Source organism: Cygnus atratus, chromosome 1 (genome assembly GCF_013377495.2).
Source record: "Cygnus atratus isolate AKBS03 ecotype Queensland, Australia chromosome 1, CAtr_DNAZoo_HiC_assembly, whole genome shotgun sequence".
NCBI classification, from domain to species: Eukaryota; Metazoa; Chordata; class Aves; order Anseriformes; family Anatidae; genus Cygnus; species Cygnus atratus.
In genome coordinates, this window is record NC_066362.1 from 190,641,148 (window position 1) to 190,660,342 (window position 19,195).

Here is a 19,195-nt window from a genome sequence, read left to right on the forward strand (position 1 = left end):
TGTTCCAGTGCACGACCATCCTCTCAGTGAAGAACCTTTTCCTCGTATCCAGCCTGAACCTCTCCTGCAGCAGCCTGACACCATTCCCGCAAGTCCTATCGCTGGTCACTAAAGAGAAAAGATCGCCTCCACTCCCCCTTGTGAGGAAGCTGCAGACCGCGATGAGGTCTCCCCTCAGCCTCCTCTTTTCTAGGCTGAACATGATGCTGTGCTTTCAAAAGGCATGGGTAGGAATCCTTTCTCCCAGCACAGTAGCTCCTCTTGTTAATGCAGAACCCAGCCTCAGGACACCCACACAGGCGATATGTTTTTAACTGGCAAAACCAAAGCGCAGGCAAGGCAAGGGCAAGTTTAGAATCACAGAGTCATTAAGGTTGGAAAAGACCTCCAAGATCATCTGGTCCGACCATACCCCTACCACCAATGTCACCCACTAAACCACATCCCTAAGCACCACGTCCAACCTTTCCTTGAATACCCTCAGGGATGGTGACTCCACCACCTCCCTGGGCAACCCGTCCCAACGCCTGACTGCTCTTTCTGAGAAGAAATGTCTCCTCATTTCCAACCTGAACCTCCCCCGGCACAACTTGAGACCATTCCCTCTAGTCCTATCACTGGTTATCTGCGAGAAGAGGCCGACACCCAGCTCCCCACAGCCTCCTTTGAGGCAGTTGCAGAGAGCAATGAGGTCTCCCCCGCGCCTCCTCTTCCCCAGCCTACCCAGCCCCAGCTCCCTCAGCCGCCACGCGGGGCCCCTCGGGAGCTGTAGTTCGCTCAGCTCCGGACCGCCTGCCAGCTGGGCCGGGAGGCCGTGCCTCGGGACTACAACTCCCGGCATGCCCGGCGCGTGGCGCCGGGAGGCCGTGAGATGGCGGCAGGTTTGTAACAACACGGAGGGGCAGGGCCGCTGGGGCCGCGGCTCGGGGCCGTCGCCGTGCGGGTGCCTCAGGGGGTTGCGCAGCGGCAGCTGTGAGGGGCGACGGCGGGCAGCTGGGCGTGTGGGGAGGTTCAACAAGGGTTCAACAAGAGTTTCTGTGATCTGATCTCCCGAGAATGAGGAAACTTTAAAAAGTTGTTTCCTGACTGGCAGGACTGTTGAAGCCTTGGGCTCCTGGGGTCGTGTCTGTTGTTCTGTAGCCTTACCTCTGTGCTCCCTGCGACACACCGACACGACACAGCGACAGGACACGCCGACACACACACCGTGCGTGTAGGTGGAGAGTTAATCGCCCTGGGACCCGCTGGAGGTAAGCAGAGTCCAGTAATAACGATAAAAGACGATAGGAAGGGGAGGGAGAAGCTAACAGGCAGCAAGGGTGCAGAATTTCCATGAGAATGATGCTACGGATGCATTGAAATACAGTAATATGACTGTATTTATGTGGGCATATTTACAACATTACTTTCACGTGAAGATCCTGTAATGGACGTCTCTCTCTCACCTCATCAAATCCCTTCTCACTTCTGTTGCAGACACATTTAAAAAATTCAGAACCCATCTCTGTACTACTGAACAGAATATTATACACAGCTCTATAGTATTTGAGGTGTTATTTATTTGAGTGCAGTTACTATTAAGATTAAATGTTGGATTGTGCTGACTTCCTGCACAGGAAGCTCATTGGCAATTGTCCGAATTGCTTCTGTTGCCTAGGGAAAAGCAGACAGTGACTGATTTTTATAAATACTTTGGTTATAGGAGAGTAACTTTCTGTTACTGTAGGTTTCTTATTTTATCTGCTTAATTTTTAGGTGCTAAAAATAAGTAACCATCCACGCCAGCTGCCTATGGCTTTGAAAATTTTGCTGTCCTAACACTCCAAGATATAATAGTGTTATGTTAACACTACATCAGCAAGTAGATCTGAATACCATTTACAAGATGCCAGCTGTTGAAGATCTGAGTAGTGAACGAAACTTCCTTGCACATTGCATGTTCGATAGCTCTCGTGCTGGAGTCTTCTTGGATCCTACTTTTACTGGTCTGAAAATCAACACAGACAATTTATTATCTGGACATGAAAACATCACGGCTTTCCCTGTTGAAGTGTTGCATCTTTCAGAGAGTCGTTCTGTAAGTGATGACTCCTTGTGTGAAGAACGGATGCTGGAGTCTGGCAGCTCTTGTACACTTCAGCAGGATACCGCTGAAACATCTTTTCCAGCAGCAGCATATAATGTAGAAAGCTCTAAAACAGACTTTGTCCATGGTGAAGTGGATGGTCGGAATAAATCCGATTACTGTGATCCTCTCTTACAGAAGCTTGAACAGGTAATTAAAAAAAAAAGTTCTAGAATTCTTTGACATACATAAATTAAGATTTATTTTGTTCCTATATATGATTTTTCATACCTGAAAGTATGCAAAATCTTTTCCATGTATAGAACACAGTAGGCTTAAAGAGCAAGCCCTAGGTCAGTTATGCATGCATAAAAGTTGGTGTCCTCATAACATACGGTTTAGCTGGTTTTTGCTGGCACAGGTTCCAGTTCAAAATGAATTGTATTTAGTGCCAGCATATTTGTTCTCAAAATCTTTTTTTATTTTTATTTTTTTATTTTTTAACCTGGAAAGATGCACACAGTTTTACAATATTCCATTAGTTCTTCACTTAAAGCTGTGGCAATGGGGTGCTGGTCGTTACAGTGGGAGTGCTTCACTGCAGATATTCACAACACAGTGAAGTTGTATGTTCTTGTAGCTATAGCAACATCTTCCGTTAGTTCTCATTGTATGTGTGTGCACCCTTGTACCTGGTTCTGTTTAGTTGAAGAGAGAAGTTGGTGTTGAATACATACATGTCCAAGACAATAGGACAAAAAAGGCATGGAATTACAACCCTGTGATGTTACTTTTTTTTTTTTTTTTTTTTCTTTTTTCCAAAGCAAGCCTGCCAGCTGACCCTCTGTGACTGGCAATACAGTTGCTTATAGCTCTCCCCAATTAGCAGATATAAATTATGTTAGCTGAAGGTGTTAAGGCACACTTTAATAGGTCTTGCTGTTTGGGATTAAGAACTCAACTCCTTGTCCACCCTTCTAGAAGTTGCCTCAGTGCAAATCTTTATGTCTGTTACTGCAAGTGAAAGTGTGGGGGGAAAAAGTGAATCTCTAGAGTATAATTCCACTACTAAGCATATAAAAGGTATTTCATCTCTGTTATATATGTTAGGAAAATATTCATTCACTTTTTTCGTTATGTCAGCAGTGTCCAACAGTGGCTAAAATAACAGATACTATCTGGTTTAATGGTATCTTAAAAGGAATTGTTAAGTCTCCTGTCTTGGAAAGTTATTGCCAATCTAATATAAATTAACAATTATTATTCTAAAAATATATATAACTTACATGTAATATTTATTTCCAAGATCTCAGATAGAGTGAAGATTACTGATACATACATATAAAGAATACTGATATATAAACATTTCTAAAGCACTATTGATTTTGAGGTATTTCACATTTTAATAAAACCACCACATGCAAGTTATGTTAAAAGAGCAGAATTTGAATGTTTTTCTCATACTGTAGAAATGATTGTTCTGATTCCTTTTTTTGCAGATTGGTCAATTAAAGATGAGTGGATCTGTTAACTGTGCACACTGGAAATAGTATGTGCAATTGATAGATAGAACTGAAAATTGCGTTCATCAAAGCACTTTGTATTCTTAATTCCCTTCATGTTGCACTTAGCTAATGGAACATCATTAAAACAAGAAATACCTCTTGTCTTGATGACTCTAATGCATTCTAAGTATATTTGTCTTAAGTAAAATAACGTAAATAAATGTCCTCCAGTACATTTTTTTGTTTGTTTGAAAAGCTGAAGGAATTGCAACAACAGAAGCAGGAACAGCTAAAGAAACAACAGATGGAGCAACTTCAAAGGCTGATGGAAGAACAGCAGAAGCTACTTAGCATGGTGTCTGACCAGACAGCAATCCTTGGTAAGTTGAGAAATAAAGCATAAGACATACTTCAGTAAACTGAAGAATTTGATCTCATTTCTTCATTAAAATCTGAAAGTGTATTCAGTGTTCTTCATCTTAAAACTACTTGATTAGTCAAAGACTAATGCTGCATCGTTTGAGTGTCTGATAAATGAGTGCTACTGTAGAAGGACTTTTATAAAATCCTTTTATAAATTGCCAAGAGTAATTGTAACTTAATCAATGATGGCAGCCTTGTTTTGAAGAATATATTATAAAAGACAGTGTAAAATAGTTTCTTTCCTTTTTGATTAGCTGTTTCCCAATATACTTTTGATTGCTTTAAGCTGTCACTGTATCCAAATGAAGTAGTACCTCCTTGTGTGTGCTCATGCAGAACAAATTTACTCAAGTGATGAACTGAACTAGACTGGGGAGCTGATTTGTACTGAAAAACAAACATTTGTAAACTGGATCAGTTTTCCAGTCCAATTTGCTGTGTGCAAAGGGAGAGCACAGTGCTGGGCTGGAAAAAGCTGGCAGAGTTGAGGTAGGGGGATCTTCTTTTGCTGGTAGTATCAGTCCTACATGATTTAACGGTTATCTTTCTTTTACTCTATCTGAGAAAGCTGATCTAGGGTTTAGTCTTAGAACAAAAACTAGATTGCCTAATGAGTTATTTCTAATTGGGAATGTAAAGGTGGAGGCTGGTTCTTGCCCTTTAGTGCCACTTCTTTTCTCCTGCAGAACAGTGGTGTGTTTTTCTTTTAATTTCAAGCTCTGATGGCTGAAAGTCAAAAGCCAAGACCTAGGCATTCAGTGGGCTTGATGGCTTTTCACAGGTTGTGGTCATCTGGGTATCGGAATCACAATGAAGGCAGAGTTTATGCCTTGAATAGTTGTCCTCCACATACACAAAACAGTGATTTTTTACAAGTTAAATAACTAAGAATGTATCTCATCGTTCAGAGTTGTGCTGATTGAACCCATGTGGCACACAGAAAATAATCTGTACAGGGATACAGAATGTCTCCAGTCCAACTCTGCCGTGAGGGTTAATAGCTGAACTGGAATTAGGAATCAAGATGGGTTGGCAAAGAGATGCCACTGCATGACTAAGAATTATCTGTACGTAAAAGAAATGCACTAGAGTTCTTCACCTTTTCTGTTTTTAGTTTTACCATTGACAGCAGCATGACTACCAGGCTGCTATGACTGGAATAGAGTTTTGGTTTTAATCTAGCTGTTTAATAAGGTTACTGTAAACCTGTAGAGGTTTCAGAGAAAAGGTATGAGATTGCATTTCATCGTATTTCAAAGCTTTTAATCCAAGGTCTTGGTCTAAGAGGTTGCAAAAGGATGAACTGATCTTAATTTTTACATTTGTACATAGGAAACAGAATCTTGATAAGAGACCTTTTCAGTAGAGCAGACATCCAAAGTTGTTCAGTTGTTTTACTTTTAAGCGATAAATTAGCAAAGATAACGAACAATCAGAATGGGCTGTTAAGGTGTGTGGAAAAAATTTATACGTAATTGGATGTTCCTTTAAAAAGAGAGCTCAAAATCAAATAAGAATTAAATTGGGGAAATTTTAGGACTTTTTTTGTGTGGGAATCCAGAATACGTGACCATGAAGCTCCCTTCTGGTTTTAATCTGATCTGAGTGCTGCTTAAAGTATGAGCTGAAAACTGATTTGTTTGCTTTGGGGAGAAAAAAAACCACAACTATGTTCTATCAATTTCATAGGAAAAAACGTGTGGTGTCCAGAACAAAAGATGGAAAAAATAACGGAGGCTGAAGATCCACACGATGATTCTTTATGTGTGGAAGGTGCAGATCTCTCTGAAAAGTCCAGCAGAGGAAAACAGTTGTGGGTGACTAATACAGAGGAAAGGTAATTCAGAACATTATTTTTTACAGTTCTAAATACATAACACAAGTTTGATTGAGTTCTGAGTCCTGATTAAGAGTCTAATATTCTCAATTTGTATAGCTTTCTCAACCAAGGATTCCATTTTGCTAGGTGTGGTGGAGACCAGTGGTAAGAGAGGCTCTGGCTTGAAGTTGCTTATGCTGTGAAAGATGTGACGTTGTGTATTGGCTGAAGAGGTGTGTGAAACATGGAGTGATGACAGTTCAGAGGCACATCTTAGTATAGGCTTAGCATATTAGCAGTTATAATTACTGTTCCCAATTTGATTTATTACAATTTCCCATCCATTATTAGATGGCAAAAAAAAATAATGTGAAGGAAGAGCGTAAGGCCACGACTCTTTAGTTTATTACCAGGAGTTTTTTAAGTATCTGGGTATTGCTAAGAGGTAATAATAGTGCTTTTGGGAGAAGCCTTCTTGTGTATGGTAGAAGCTTTGTTTATGGCATGGATGGACTAAAAGTAGTGGTTGGCACTGTTTTGAAGCTCTGCCTTGTCTGTCTGGTCATTACAAGACAAGAAATCTTGTACCAGGCTGTGGTGGGTTGACCCCAGCCAGCAGCTAGGCACCCAGCCAGCTGCTTGGTCATTATTCCCCAGAGCAGAATTGGGTTGGGGGATCAGAAGAGCACAAATGTGTGAAAAGTTGTGGGTTGAGATCAAGACGGTTTACTAAGTGAAGGAAAGAGGGGAAGAAACCCAAGTGTTACAAAGGCAATCGCTTTCCACCTCCAGCAAGCAGACCGATGCCCAGTTGGCCTCTGAACAACAGCTGTTTTTAGAAAACCAAGCCCAAAGTTTTCACTGCTGAGCATGACGTTACCTGGCATGGAATATCTGCTGGGTCGCTTTGGGTCAGCTCTTCTGGCTGCGTCCCCCTCAACCTCCTATTTGCTGGGAGAGGAAGGCAGGCTGTGTGAGAAACCAAATAAAGTTTTGATGCTGTGCAAGCGGTGTTCAGCAATAGCAAAAACATTGGTGCGTTACCAACACTGTTTTAGTCACAAATCCAAAACAGCACCACGTGAACTGCTGTGAAGAAAGCTTACTCCATCCCAGCCATACCCGGTGCAAGGTGATACTGCAGAAATGAGCAGTGTGACTAAAATCCAAGTGAAAATTTGATGTTTTGGGCAGAAGAATGGGTCATTGAGAAAAGCTGTGAAAGGCAAAACAGCAAAGCCTGCATAAAGGCGCTTTTAGATGTATATTAATTATAGCAGGGATTTGATAATCACTTCTCAAAAGATAAGCAGCTAGTGGTATCGTGCATTTCTCAGATTAACTTTGCCACTTAATGACTAAAGTACTTCATAATTTGTCATTTTTTATGTAATTGCGCCCTAGGCCTTTGAATAGTAGGGATGCTAAACGCAGTTAAATTATGTAGACACGTAAGACTTGATTTTTTAAATTACCCTAGACCTATTAAAGCTGCGATTCAAGAGAAGAAACAGACATTTGAAGAATTTCTGGAAGAACAGATTCAGATAGAGGAGCAGCGTCTGAAGCAAAGCCAGAAATTACAGGTTTTTAAATTTCTTTTTTAACTTTTAACTGTTTTTTTTTATATGTATATATATAGTGATGAGTGCTTTAAAAACATACAAGGCAGATTCTAGCATCAAAAGCTAACACTGACTGCAATATTCACATTTTACGATTTTACTTTACAAATAAAAAAAATAAGCCCTGACTACTGCATTTGTTTAAGATGTTTTTAGAAACCCAATAGAAATATGCTATATAAGTTCCTACTGATATGTGGGATTTATCTGAAAAAAAATCTTAAAACTGTGTAAAGGACTTTTAAAAATTCTGTGTGTGTTAATTTTCAATATCCACTTTTAGGAGACAAATGGATCAGCCATTCAAAAGCCAGTGATCAAACGACCCTTCCTGAAAAGAGGAGAAGGCTTAACAAGGTTCACTAATGCCAAATCTAAGATAACAACGCTTGGAGAAAGCATGTTGAAACCTCAACAAAGGGTTTCAGATGACAGAAACAGAGTGGACAGATCACAAATACAAAAGAAAAGTCTGCCTCCTAGCAAAGAGCTGGTTTCTGGGAGCCCTCTTATGCCACGTAAAAAAAATAACCAGCCTGATAAAGCAAAATATTGTCCTATTCAGAAGGCTCTTGTACTCAGGAATCACAATGGAAAAAATACCGTGCCATTAGAAACAAGAATGCAACCAGGAAAAAATCTTGATGGACAGATGAGAGATTCTTTCCCATCAGAAATTAACCACAAAATAGAAAATAAAGAGAACGTAGTGGAATTTGCTAAGTCTAACACTGGCAAAATCAGAAACAAGTTACATGGCGTGGAAAAGCCTCAGTTGTCTTGTGAGCTGGCCAGTGCCTTTTCTAATGCTAAATGTCCTGTAGGTCACCCTGTAAAAGATCCAGAACTGTCTTTTGAAGTTTCGTTTCAGAATAAGTTGGAAAACTGGGAAAAAGAAAAGGAAAAAGAGAATCTAGAATTAGATGAATTTTTGTTTCTAGAGCAAGCTGCAGACGAAATATCTTTTTCAAGTAATTCCTCGTTTGTGCAAAGGATCTTAGATCAAGATCAGCAAACCTCAGAAGGACGTAGAATGTCCTCCACCCCGATCAAGGCAAAACAGCAGCAAGTGAAGGAGCTTGCAGTTAAACTTATAAATGCAAAAAATAAAAAGGCAGACTGTATCGCACAGGGAAATAAAAATGATAAAGCGGTTACACATACAGTCTCAAATTCAGGAACAGCTTCTAGACTGAAGGATCCAGTGAATAAAACAGACAGTGTAATATTTTCAGGTTCTTCCTTGACAGCACTTCCTGCTTTGAAAAGTACTCAATGGACTGTAAATGAAGATAAAGATGAGGAAAATGGTGATACGACTACAGATTCTGAGCAAGAATTTGAGACCACCTTAAAAAATGAAAATGAAGATGTTAAGAAATCCTTTCAGAGCAATAGAGAAAGTGATCCAGGATTTTTTGATTACCGAAGTTCTACAGATACCAGCAAAGAAAGCAAATATGGAGGTGACTTGTCAGACGAAGATTGCAGCACACTGTCAAAGCAAAAGATTAGAAAAGCTTCAGACCATCAGAGAAGCGTGTCTTGTATAAATAGGAGTAAGATTGAGTTTGATGATGAAAGGACATGGAGTGATCTTGATGAATATTATTTTCACAATGATTTACCTGAAAAATATACTAAAATGTCCTTACAGGCAGACTTTTTCAATAAGAATGATACAACTGTCCCAGATAAAGCAGTAAAGAGAAAAGTTGCCTCGAAGAAGGCAGATGAACTGTCCAAACAGTCTGCAGTGGACAGTGATTCAAACGGGCCTCCGGCATCAAACCTGATGATGAAACTGTTTCCCTCGCTGAAACCGAAGCAGAAGGCAGGCTGTCACTCAGAGCATGAAATCAAATCAGATGTGGAACAGGAGTCAGGAGGTGAGAGAACAGCAACTGGTAGGAAATGCTGAAGGAAGCATGTTTTACAAGTCTTTCTTTCCAAGGCTTAAGCTGCAACTTGACTTTACACCGAAAAGTCTAAGTACAGATTTCTGCTTCAGGGAATGGCATTTTTTATCTCTTCTGGTTGTGTGTCTGGTGCAATCTAGTCATTTTGCAGATTGAGTCTGTGGAAGGGCTGCCTCTAAGAGCTCCTTTACAAGCTGTTGTATTTATGCAAGATCATTAAAAATGCAGTTGTTTAGTGACAACATGATGGTATAGCCTAGCATGCCTTCTCTGTTAGATGATGGTAGGTGGTAGGTTCATTGCAGGAGAGCTTGAACCCATTTAGTGTTTTGTTTGTTTGTTTTTTGAGAAATTCATATGAAAGCTACTACATCTACTTACTGCTTTGCAGAGAACTGATTTTGCTGGGTTTTTGAAAGAAATCTGCTCAATGTTGTTTGCAGGAGGTAATGGTTGGCAGCATTTAAGAGTGAATGAGGCAACTAACTGCACTGCAGTGTCACTGCTTAGGCTCTTCCCTTGCATACTCAGAAGCAGACTGTTAAAGCCCAATGAGTGTTAAGCTGCGACTGATCAAATAAATGGGATAGCAAAGAAGCCCACAGATATGATTATGGGCCTCCTACAATATATTTCAGGGCAGTGTGAGCAGATTGTGTTGTGAGTACAACTTGGAAAATTTAGAGCCGTGAGTTTTTCCTGTTTGACGCTTTGCCCTCAACATACCTTTATTTAATTTCTCTAGCTTGACATGAAGACCTTCACATTCTAATTCCTAATACATACTTAGTTCTACAAAGACGATAGATACACTTGGTGTATCAGGTAGTTACAGAAACATAGAAAGGTTTGGGTTGGATGCGGGGACCCTTAGGGATCACCCAGTTCCACCCCCCTGCCATGGGCAGGGACACCTCCCACCAGACCAGGTTGCCCAAAGCCCCATCCAGCCTGGCCTTGAACACCTCCAGGGATGGGGCATCCACAGCTTCTCTGGGCAGCCTGTGCTAGTGCCTCACCACCCTTGAGTATATAGCGCAGGGTGCTTTAAAATGTCACTTCTATGTTATTTCAGTATTAGCGGTAGTATTGCAAGAAAATTCTATCTATGAAATAGTATATATATTTTTTAAATGGCCTGTGGTAATTGTTTTCTTCAGTCAAAGGCTGCTTAAACAACTTGCACCTGATTGTTCTTTGGTAGGAAACACTGTTCCATCCCAGATACTGAGAGAGAAACTCATGGAATTGGAAATGGAAATTGAGAGGTTCAGAGCTGAAAACACAACTCTAACTAAACTCCGGGAAGAAAGAGAGCATGCCCTGGCAAGTATCAGGTAATTTTTAACTGAAAATTAGGAAAGTTTTACTTGAAAACAGTTTGGGGTGTTTGCTAACATAGTATGTTCCCTGTTGTCCTGTTTGTACCTAGATAGTGTTACAGATAAATAATTGGTGTGTTTCAGTAACTGCAGACGTAGGTCAAGAAACTGGTTGTTGCACTAGGGATGTATTAAACTGTCATTATTACTCACAAACAAAATACCAATCTCGGAATAATATTAAGAACTCCTACTGGATTAATATGATATCCTTGAAGGCTACACCTGGGGAGAATTTCCTCACGTCTAATCGAGCAATGTTCTGAGCAATAACACAGTCCTAAACTGGTCTTGCAAAACAGATTTCATGCTAACATGATCGATGCTCTTCCTATGGATTGAATATATGTGTGTACAAACGGAGTTTGACTTCATTTCAGCCCCCTGGTGACTTCCAGGTGGCAAACAGCAAAATAATCCTCTGGTGACTTAAAGGAGGCATGCCAATTCCTACCAAAGTCACGTTTGTTTTGTTTGGAAACAGCATCGTGTTGTTGGCTAACGTGAGGGACCTGGTATTGGCTGATTCTTTTTCACACTGCTTTTGGGGGAATGGTGTTCTGCTGCTTTGAGGAATGTTGGCAGATTTTGGTGAAGATTTGCAAAAATCAGGATAACTTTTGTGACTAGAAGATAGAAATAGTTGGACTTCAAACACTATCTGTGTGAAAACTCTTACTGCTTAATACTGTTTATAGTTAAACCTTCCTGGGGGTAGCAGATGCTGGGTTTGAATCAATGACTGCAAAATTCAGTCTTAATTTTCTCACTCCAGACTTGAAGGAGTCGGGCTAAAACCAACAGCTTTGTTTTATAATTACAGGAAAGAAATTGCAGACTTTCAACAGCAGAAAGCCCAAGAACTGGCTGAAATAGAAGAATATAGAAAAAAAGAAATGAAAAAACTGCAAAAGGAACGTAAAGTTTTTGAAAAATATACCACAGAAGCTAGAGCAATTCCAGATAAAAAAGAACGTGATGAAATTCAGGTATAAAAATGATAGTTATTATTCTTGTCCACACAGGAAAACTTAAATTCATTTAAAGGGAGTTGAGAACTAAATTCTAACTTTATTTGAAAGGTTGCAAGTCATTTCAAGATAGGAACCGTGAGTAGACACAGCCTAATTGAGAAAGCAGTTACAGTCTTCACAACATTGTTTGATGGTTTCAAGGCAAAAAAAAAAAAAAAACACATGAGCAAATCGTTTTGTCACATTTCCATAATAAAAACTGCACTTGACTACGGTAGAATGATCTTCATCTTTGATACAAAATTACTGTAGCTAATGTAACACTGCAAGTTTTTATTATGGTAATGGCTAAAAATGCAAACTAGAACCACACCTGAATTTTGTTCTGTTTATAACTGTTCCAGGGTAAAAATAGTTATCTTCTACAATTTTCAAAGTAGCATTTTGTGATTACTTACTTGTAGTTCCTTAAAGGTCAGAGATATATGAAACAATACATTTCTTCACTGTCAGGATTTATGGTATGTTAGGCATACAGATAAGTTGTATGAACCTTCACATGTGGGTATGTCACTTCCTGACATTACTTCAACGGGTCGAAGTAACGTTTGCTAAACTGGCCAGGCAGATTCATGTGTATTTTGTGTGTTTGTGTCCTCCCTATTTTCTGGTGCCAAGATTTTTGAAGGGTCCTCTGGAGGGTAGCCTTAAGGATAGCAAATTTCTGCCTCAAGTGTGTTTGTGCTGGCCAATCTATGAAGTGTAAAGGATGCTCAGAGGGGAATGAGAGACATCCTCTGATTAAGTTGAGCTTATGGAGTTGATATCTAAAGTTGATCCTATCCTTTTCATGGAATAAAACTAAAAATCCCTACCTTTCACCCTCTACCATTACACAGATCTTACCTGTTTTACGCTAAGTACAAGTACTCAAGTGCTTTTGTACATTTTTTTTTTCCTTTTGCTTGTAAGTTCCTTCCTAGAACATGAAAATCTTTTGATATATTTAAAAAACGAAACTTCTTTCATTTATAAATGTGCATTTTTCTAAGGCTTTAAAACAGCAGATTGCAGAGTTACAGGAAGATGTAAAACGAAAAGAAGCAAAATGGTCAACCACCCATCGACGCCTGAAAGATCAAATAGAAGCTTTAGTAAACGAGAACATGGAGCTAAAAGAGGAAGTCAAAATTATGGAGAGGTTTCGTCTTGAAGCCTGGAAAAAAGTAGAAGCTGCTGGAAGCAAGAAGAAAATGGAAAATTCTGGGGTGACTCTAAGAAGAGCAGAATCTGTAGTAAGTTTTTAATCTCAGTGTTTTAAGTTGGTCTGTGTGAAAACTTTTGTGTTGTGGATCATAAAGTTGGAATCCAGTAGCCACAACCTAGATATTAACTTTTAATTTACTAATCTCGGGGGTCTGCTAGTGGTGACAGACACAGAATTTCGTTAATGTCATGTTCTCTCCAAATGTGAATGTTCACAGACCCATGGAATGGTTGAGTTGGAAGAGACCCTTGGGGGTCATCTGGTTTAATGTCCCTGCCCAAGCAGGGACACCCAGAGCAGGCTGCCCAGGACCACGTCCACACGGCTTCTGATGATCTCCAAGGAGGCATCACTGTGTGCACTATCTATTCTGTTGAGAAACTTGTCATTGAAATTCAAAATGATGCAATTATAAGAGGAAAAGTACATAGATGGCATATAACCTGAGAACCTTTGTACCTCAAGGATCGGCCAGGCAAATCAGGCAGTTCACCATTGTCTACAGTAATCATATTTAGTTTTGAAACTGTTATTTATGATTGCTTGTACCAAATTAACATTCTGTAGCTGGTGGTAGTGAGGCAGTAGGCAGAGTTCCAAAACGTAGCTTGGGCTACATCAAGCAAACCCTTCTGCTGACTAAATCTCAAAAAATGTAGTTTGTGAAGAAAGCTTGCAGTAAGTTTCATGACAAATGGTGTATAAATTTTATTGCAAGCGAACAGTTATTGAATAAAAGTCACATAATCCACAAATAACTCTTCCTTCCTTCCAGAGTCTACCAAATAGAGGCCTGAAAAGCCAAACTGGATCTCCACTTCTTCCAGCACAGAAGGGTGGCAAGATAAGTGGCAAAAATTATTCACAGGCAAAAGGTATAAATGCTTGTCTAATCAGCAAATTTTTTAAAAGAGTTAACAGAAAATAAGTGTAGAGGGAGCAGTGCTGCTGTTCCTTGGTTTCCTTCTTTTCACAGTTAGCTGACAACAGCATTTGTTCCTATATCCCTTCCTAATGAATAATCAAACATAGCAAGTAACTGGAGGGTTGTAGGTTTTGTTTGTTTTTTGACATCTCTAAAGGCAAACAACCATGATGTTGTCTATTAGAGGAGTACAATCCAGAATTGAAGCCCGTGCTGTTTTTATTTTGATAATCCTTCTGGAATGCTAGGAAAGACGTAGAAAAAGTCTGCCAAAGACTGTTCTTGTTGAAAGATTGTCAGTCCTGTTTTATTCGTTATAAGGTATGGCTAGTAAGAATGTTACCTAGATCCTCTAGATATCTCCTCTAAGAATCTCCTCTATAGATCTAAAAATGAAATAGGCGACAGAGTGCAAGCATTATGCCCGTTGCAATGATTTTTCAGTCCAGCATGTTGCTGAAGCAAATGACATGCCCCAGAGAGCTGACATGCTGAATTTTTATAAACATACCGCTTTCAGTTTTTACAGCACTAAAGAAATGTAGGTGTCCTGTACAACTTGATCTCATATATAATTATGATTTTAACACTTAAACTGCACTTTAATTTTACTGTCCAAATTAACTTCCTTACTTTTATCTGAGTAGGAAAGCTTTCAAGAATGCTTGCCTCAGCACCTGCTAAGGACAGAAGCAACTCTGAGACAATGGCACTAGAAGATTCTTCTAGGACTTTTATGGTAGTAAGTCTTGTATCTTGATTTTTAAGGGAAAAAAACACAAAACAAATAAAAAAAACCATGAAGTTATCTGTATTTAAGTGAGTATTTGGAGGGTGACCTGGAAAGCCACTGACTCAATTTTTTTTATATACTTGGTAACAAAATTGCAGTTAAAGGCTATGTAGTAGTCAATGCTTTACCTCCCTCTAGCTGTTGCAGCATTCTTTGGCTGAGGAAAGGAAACAAAATAATAATCTACCCCCTAGAATTTTGCAGAATGTTTACCCTTTTTGGGGGGGGGGAGGGGAACTGACTATGTTCCATGTAGAGAAACCATCCAAGAATCTTTTAAGAATTCTTAATTGCTGTAGGCAGCATTTAGGCTTTATAAAACTTCATCAGCTGCTTCACGCCTCTGTATGGATGACTTCAGTCTGTTGAGCACCACCCTACAGCAATGAATTCCATTTCTGCTTGGAAAAAACTGACCACAAATTACTGCTAGCCCGAGTACATCATATACTAGATGTTGCATAAAATCTAGACTGGGTTTATGACTTCCCAGACCTGTCTTCCTACCCTCATGCTTCCTATTTCCTAACATACTTGTCAGCCTAGGGAAAACAGTTGTATGACGACAAAGTTTGACTGGAGTTTATGCTTATATTACTGTTGTGATTTCAGGACACCTCTCCTAATGAAGCTCTTGTGCCAGCACCATCTGGACCTGCGCATACAGAGAGTGAAGAGATACAGAGAGAAATTGCTTATCCTGATGGAAAGGTAAAATAAGAGCGTGGCACTTGAAATTCTGTGAGATGCTTGCCGTGAAAGATGAATGGGTGCCTGAATGTGATGGCTAAATACTGATCTCTGTAATCCATTCATTAGGTTGAAAAGGTTTTGAAAAATGGCTGTCACCTCATATTTTTTCCCAATGGGACATGGAAAAAAGTGGGGTCTGATGGGAAGACCGTAACCATAACCTTCTTTAATGGGGATGTGAAGCAGATTATGCCTGATCAAACAGTGGTATGTATCCTGCACCTTCTCCCCTATACTTATACATGTGCGTGTATGCACACGATTCCTGACTGGGTATGTTAATTTTAACTGTTTCCTGCAGATTTATTATTATGCTGATGCTAAGACTACTCATACTACATACTGCGATGGCTTGGAGGTCTTGCAATTTTCAAACGGACAAATAGGTAAAGAAAACATCCAACCTAGCCAACCCTCAAAACTACTACATATGTATGCAAAACACTCCTGTATTTACGTAATAAGGATATTGTCTCAAAATACATTTCAGAGAAACATTATCCTGATGGCAAGAAAGAAATCACTTTCCCCGATCAAACTATCAAAAACTTATTTACGGATGGGCAAGAAGAAAGCATCTTTCCAGATGGCACTATCGTTCGTGTTCAGCGGTAAGCTTTGTTTTCAGGTACCCTAGACTGCTGACAGGAAAGCAGTAGTTAAGAGCTCACTGCCAGAGGCAGTATATAGCGATGTCTTTGTAAAAGCTTACATTTGGATATACTGTACAGGGAAGGCTTGGTTACTGTCTGCATTTTTCTTATATCATAGAGGGGATGGAGAACTGAATGCCTGTGTCTTTTCTAATAGGAAAAAAAAAGTTAAGTAACTTCTGACTTGTGTGTAATTCTAGAGAATGTTTAAGGACCTAGCTGTGCCTCAAGCAGGTCTGACATCCAAACTGCCTGTGCTCAAAACATTATTTTAAACTTTTCCTGGACCTTTGCAGCCATAGATTTAGAGGAGAGAATGTGTAATAGATGCTCTTGAGTATAAAGAAGACACATCAGAAAAAAACTGTTTTTTGGAGAAACATGTTTGAGTACCAACCAACTGGGATGGTATTTAATGAAAGAGGCCTTTCAAAAATACTGTTTTTAATTTCTTCATTTAGGCTTATGTATTTAGTGCTTGTTCCAAGAATAAATTTAAGCCTACTTATAGTCCTTATGATTTTTACAAAAAATAAAATCACATACTTGTTTTTAATGCAGAGATGGGAGCAAAACTATCGAGTTCAATAATGGCCAGAGAGAGCTACACACATCACAGTTCAAGAGACGGGAGTATCCAGATGGTACTGTTAAGACTGTGTATATGAATGGACACCAGGAAACCAAGTATGTCTCTGGGAGAGTAAGAGTAAAGGACAAGGATGGCAATATCCTCATGGACACCAAGGTGTAGTTCATGTTGATCCTGTTGACACATCAGCAAAAACAATGTACATTCCTGTAAACAAAACGAACCACCTTTTAAACTTGTGTATATATATTGTTTATAGTTTTCCTGAAATAAATTTATTTTTCAGTTGGTATTACTACATCAGAGCTTTGTCAATTGTTTTGCCTGTTTCTATTTTCAGAAGCTGTTTAGTGATTCAGTGTTTTAGCATGTGTAGGGTAAAGGGTATCCTTTAATTGCTTGGTGGCCACTGAAAATTCATCAAACAGGCATAGATGATCTTATTTTAGAAGTTCAAGAGAGAAGCCATTCCATCTAAGGTAAAAGTTGCTTGTGTTAGAGTAAATCAAGGGCACTTTTCAGTCAGGCTGAAGCTTATTCTTTATTTTTATTTCATCTGAGTTAGGAAGCAAGAACATCAGCAAACCCCAAACTGTATTTTGTAACCCTCTTGTCTTTAAGGCTAGAAAAGGCAACTGTGAGATAGGTTAATTCTCTATGCTACTCAACGCAAAGGGGAAAAAACATCAGAAACCACCAAAGGGCATCTTCTCATCCCATTCTTTCACCTCATCCAGTTGCAGATTTGTAAGCTGGCTCATCTTTAAAAATTCCCCAGCACCTACAACCAAAGTGTTGTTACTGCTGTTGTGTCTGCTGCAAGCCTCTTCTGCAGGAGATGCTGACAAGGTAGACGTGATAATCCTTTTTGGTCCCTTCCAACTTGGCTATTCTAAGTTTATTTCACTTGCTTTTTGCAGTATGGAAGATACCTCCTGCCCCTACACCCTCACTGCCCCTTTTCCTTGGGGAGAGCAAGCAAGCTTTGTAGTTACTGTGCTCTATTTTACTGAAGAGCTAAATTAACTTGCACTGGGATGTAACGCTTACTCAGCTAGAAGTTGGGTGGTGGGCTGTAGGGGCTGGTCCTGTCAGTTCTGGCAGTCCTAAATGGCAGTTCTTAATGTAATTCAGGCCCAAGCCTCTGTCACAACAGTTGTATATAATTTTTAATAGATGTAAGAACAACATTACATTTGGAAGATGACTGTACTGAAACACCTCTGTATGGTATTTAGAACAGCATGTAACACATTTCAGTACCAAAATACTTACTAAACCCATGAACTAATCCTTCCACTGCTAGTAAAAACTGGCAACTTGCAACACTTAGCACAGAGACTGGCTGTAAACTCCACAGTTAAGTTTTGTACACGTTTTCATGTCAAACAAAGAAATGCACAAGGGGATGGGTGGTCTGGAGGTCAGGTGGTCTGAACATCAGGAAATGGCTATGCAGGTGACAGCACTATGTGGTTCAGGGACACAAGCCCAGCTGATGCAACAGCCTGAACTGGACAATCCTGCCTTCCCTGTAACTCTGTTCATTTTGTTAACTTGGCAAAAAAATGAGCAAAATGTAATTTGAGCAAACCCAGTTCCAGCTACTACCACAAAGAAACAAGGGTGGAGCTCAAGCAGCACTTGCTGGGATAGAAAACACACCTCTTCCGATCTTTACAGAGGGCAGAACAGAGAAAGAGTGGTTTTCACATAGATATTCTGGTCACGCTGAAGTAGCCATTTTCAACACCACCCAAGCAGGGACTCAACTGGAGCTTTCTTCTGAAAATACTTCTACCAAAAACGGAAACTTGCACTGAATGCAGGATGGCAAAGTTAAAGATGCCCAGCCTTCTCCAGTGTAAGGCCTATGGTCAAAGTAAGAAAACACAAAAGGCCATGCCAAAAATCAGGTAAACAAGATTGAAGCAGGAGTCTCACACTGTCACTACCTGATTTCTAGAAAATACAGAGAACCTATCTAAAACCCAGCTGGTTGTAATGAGATTCAAGCCCTGTCCTGTGGTGGACATGAGCAATCCAGGTGAATTTATTTAGGTATTTGTTGAGGAAGTGAGTGTAACAAAGACCTCTAAGAGAAGGAGAGGCTGGGATCAGTTTTGTTTAAAAAGACTATCATCTTCAGTTGTGTACGATTTCAAGACTTGTATTTTGCTACACTGATTTCCTATGTTTTCCCTTGATAATCTAGACCAAATTCTCCATGGGGTGACTGAAGCAGCTGAACTCTGAACATAAAGGATGCACCACACTAGTAAGGTTTCTTTGAACATCTCTTTATAGCAGGAAAGAGAAGGAAGCTTTCAGATGTATGCTGAGCAGGCTCCTGTTTATTCTAACCCTTTGAGTTGAACACTACAACACCAGGAGTAGGAAGGAGGTGCAAGGACACCCAAGCCATCCATCTCACTACTGAAAGCAAAACACAGCAACAATGCAAATGTGTTTCAGAACAAAACCAGTAACATTCCCCACC

General features: G+C 39.8%; 1 protein-coding gene across 1 annotated transcript; it reads left to right on the plus strand.

Moving 5' to 3' along the window:
- Positions 1-836: 836 nt before the first annotated feature.
- Positions 837-16,889, plus strand: CENPJ (centromere protein J). Its single transcript, XM_035542774.2, has 17 exons — positions 837-881; positions 1,094-1,250; positions 1,756-2,275; positions 3,827-3,950; positions 5,683-5,830; positions 7,293-7,398; positions 7,721-9,326; positions 10,561-10,693; positions 11,562-11,727; positions 12,765-13,007; positions 13,755-13,854; positions 14,552-14,646; positions 15,310-15,408; positions 15,517-15,657; positions 15,752-15,836; positions 15,941-16,061; positions 16,665-16,889. Exons 3-17 carry the CDS (start codon positions 1,841-1,843, stop codon positions 16,855-16,857), a joined length of 3,795 nt encoding a protein of 1,264 aa, XP_035398667.1. The 5' UTR covers positions 837-881; positions 1,094-1,250; positions 1,756-1,840; the 3' UTR covers positions 16,858-16,889.
- The last annotated feature ends 2,306 nt before the right edge of the window (positions 16,890-19,195 follow it).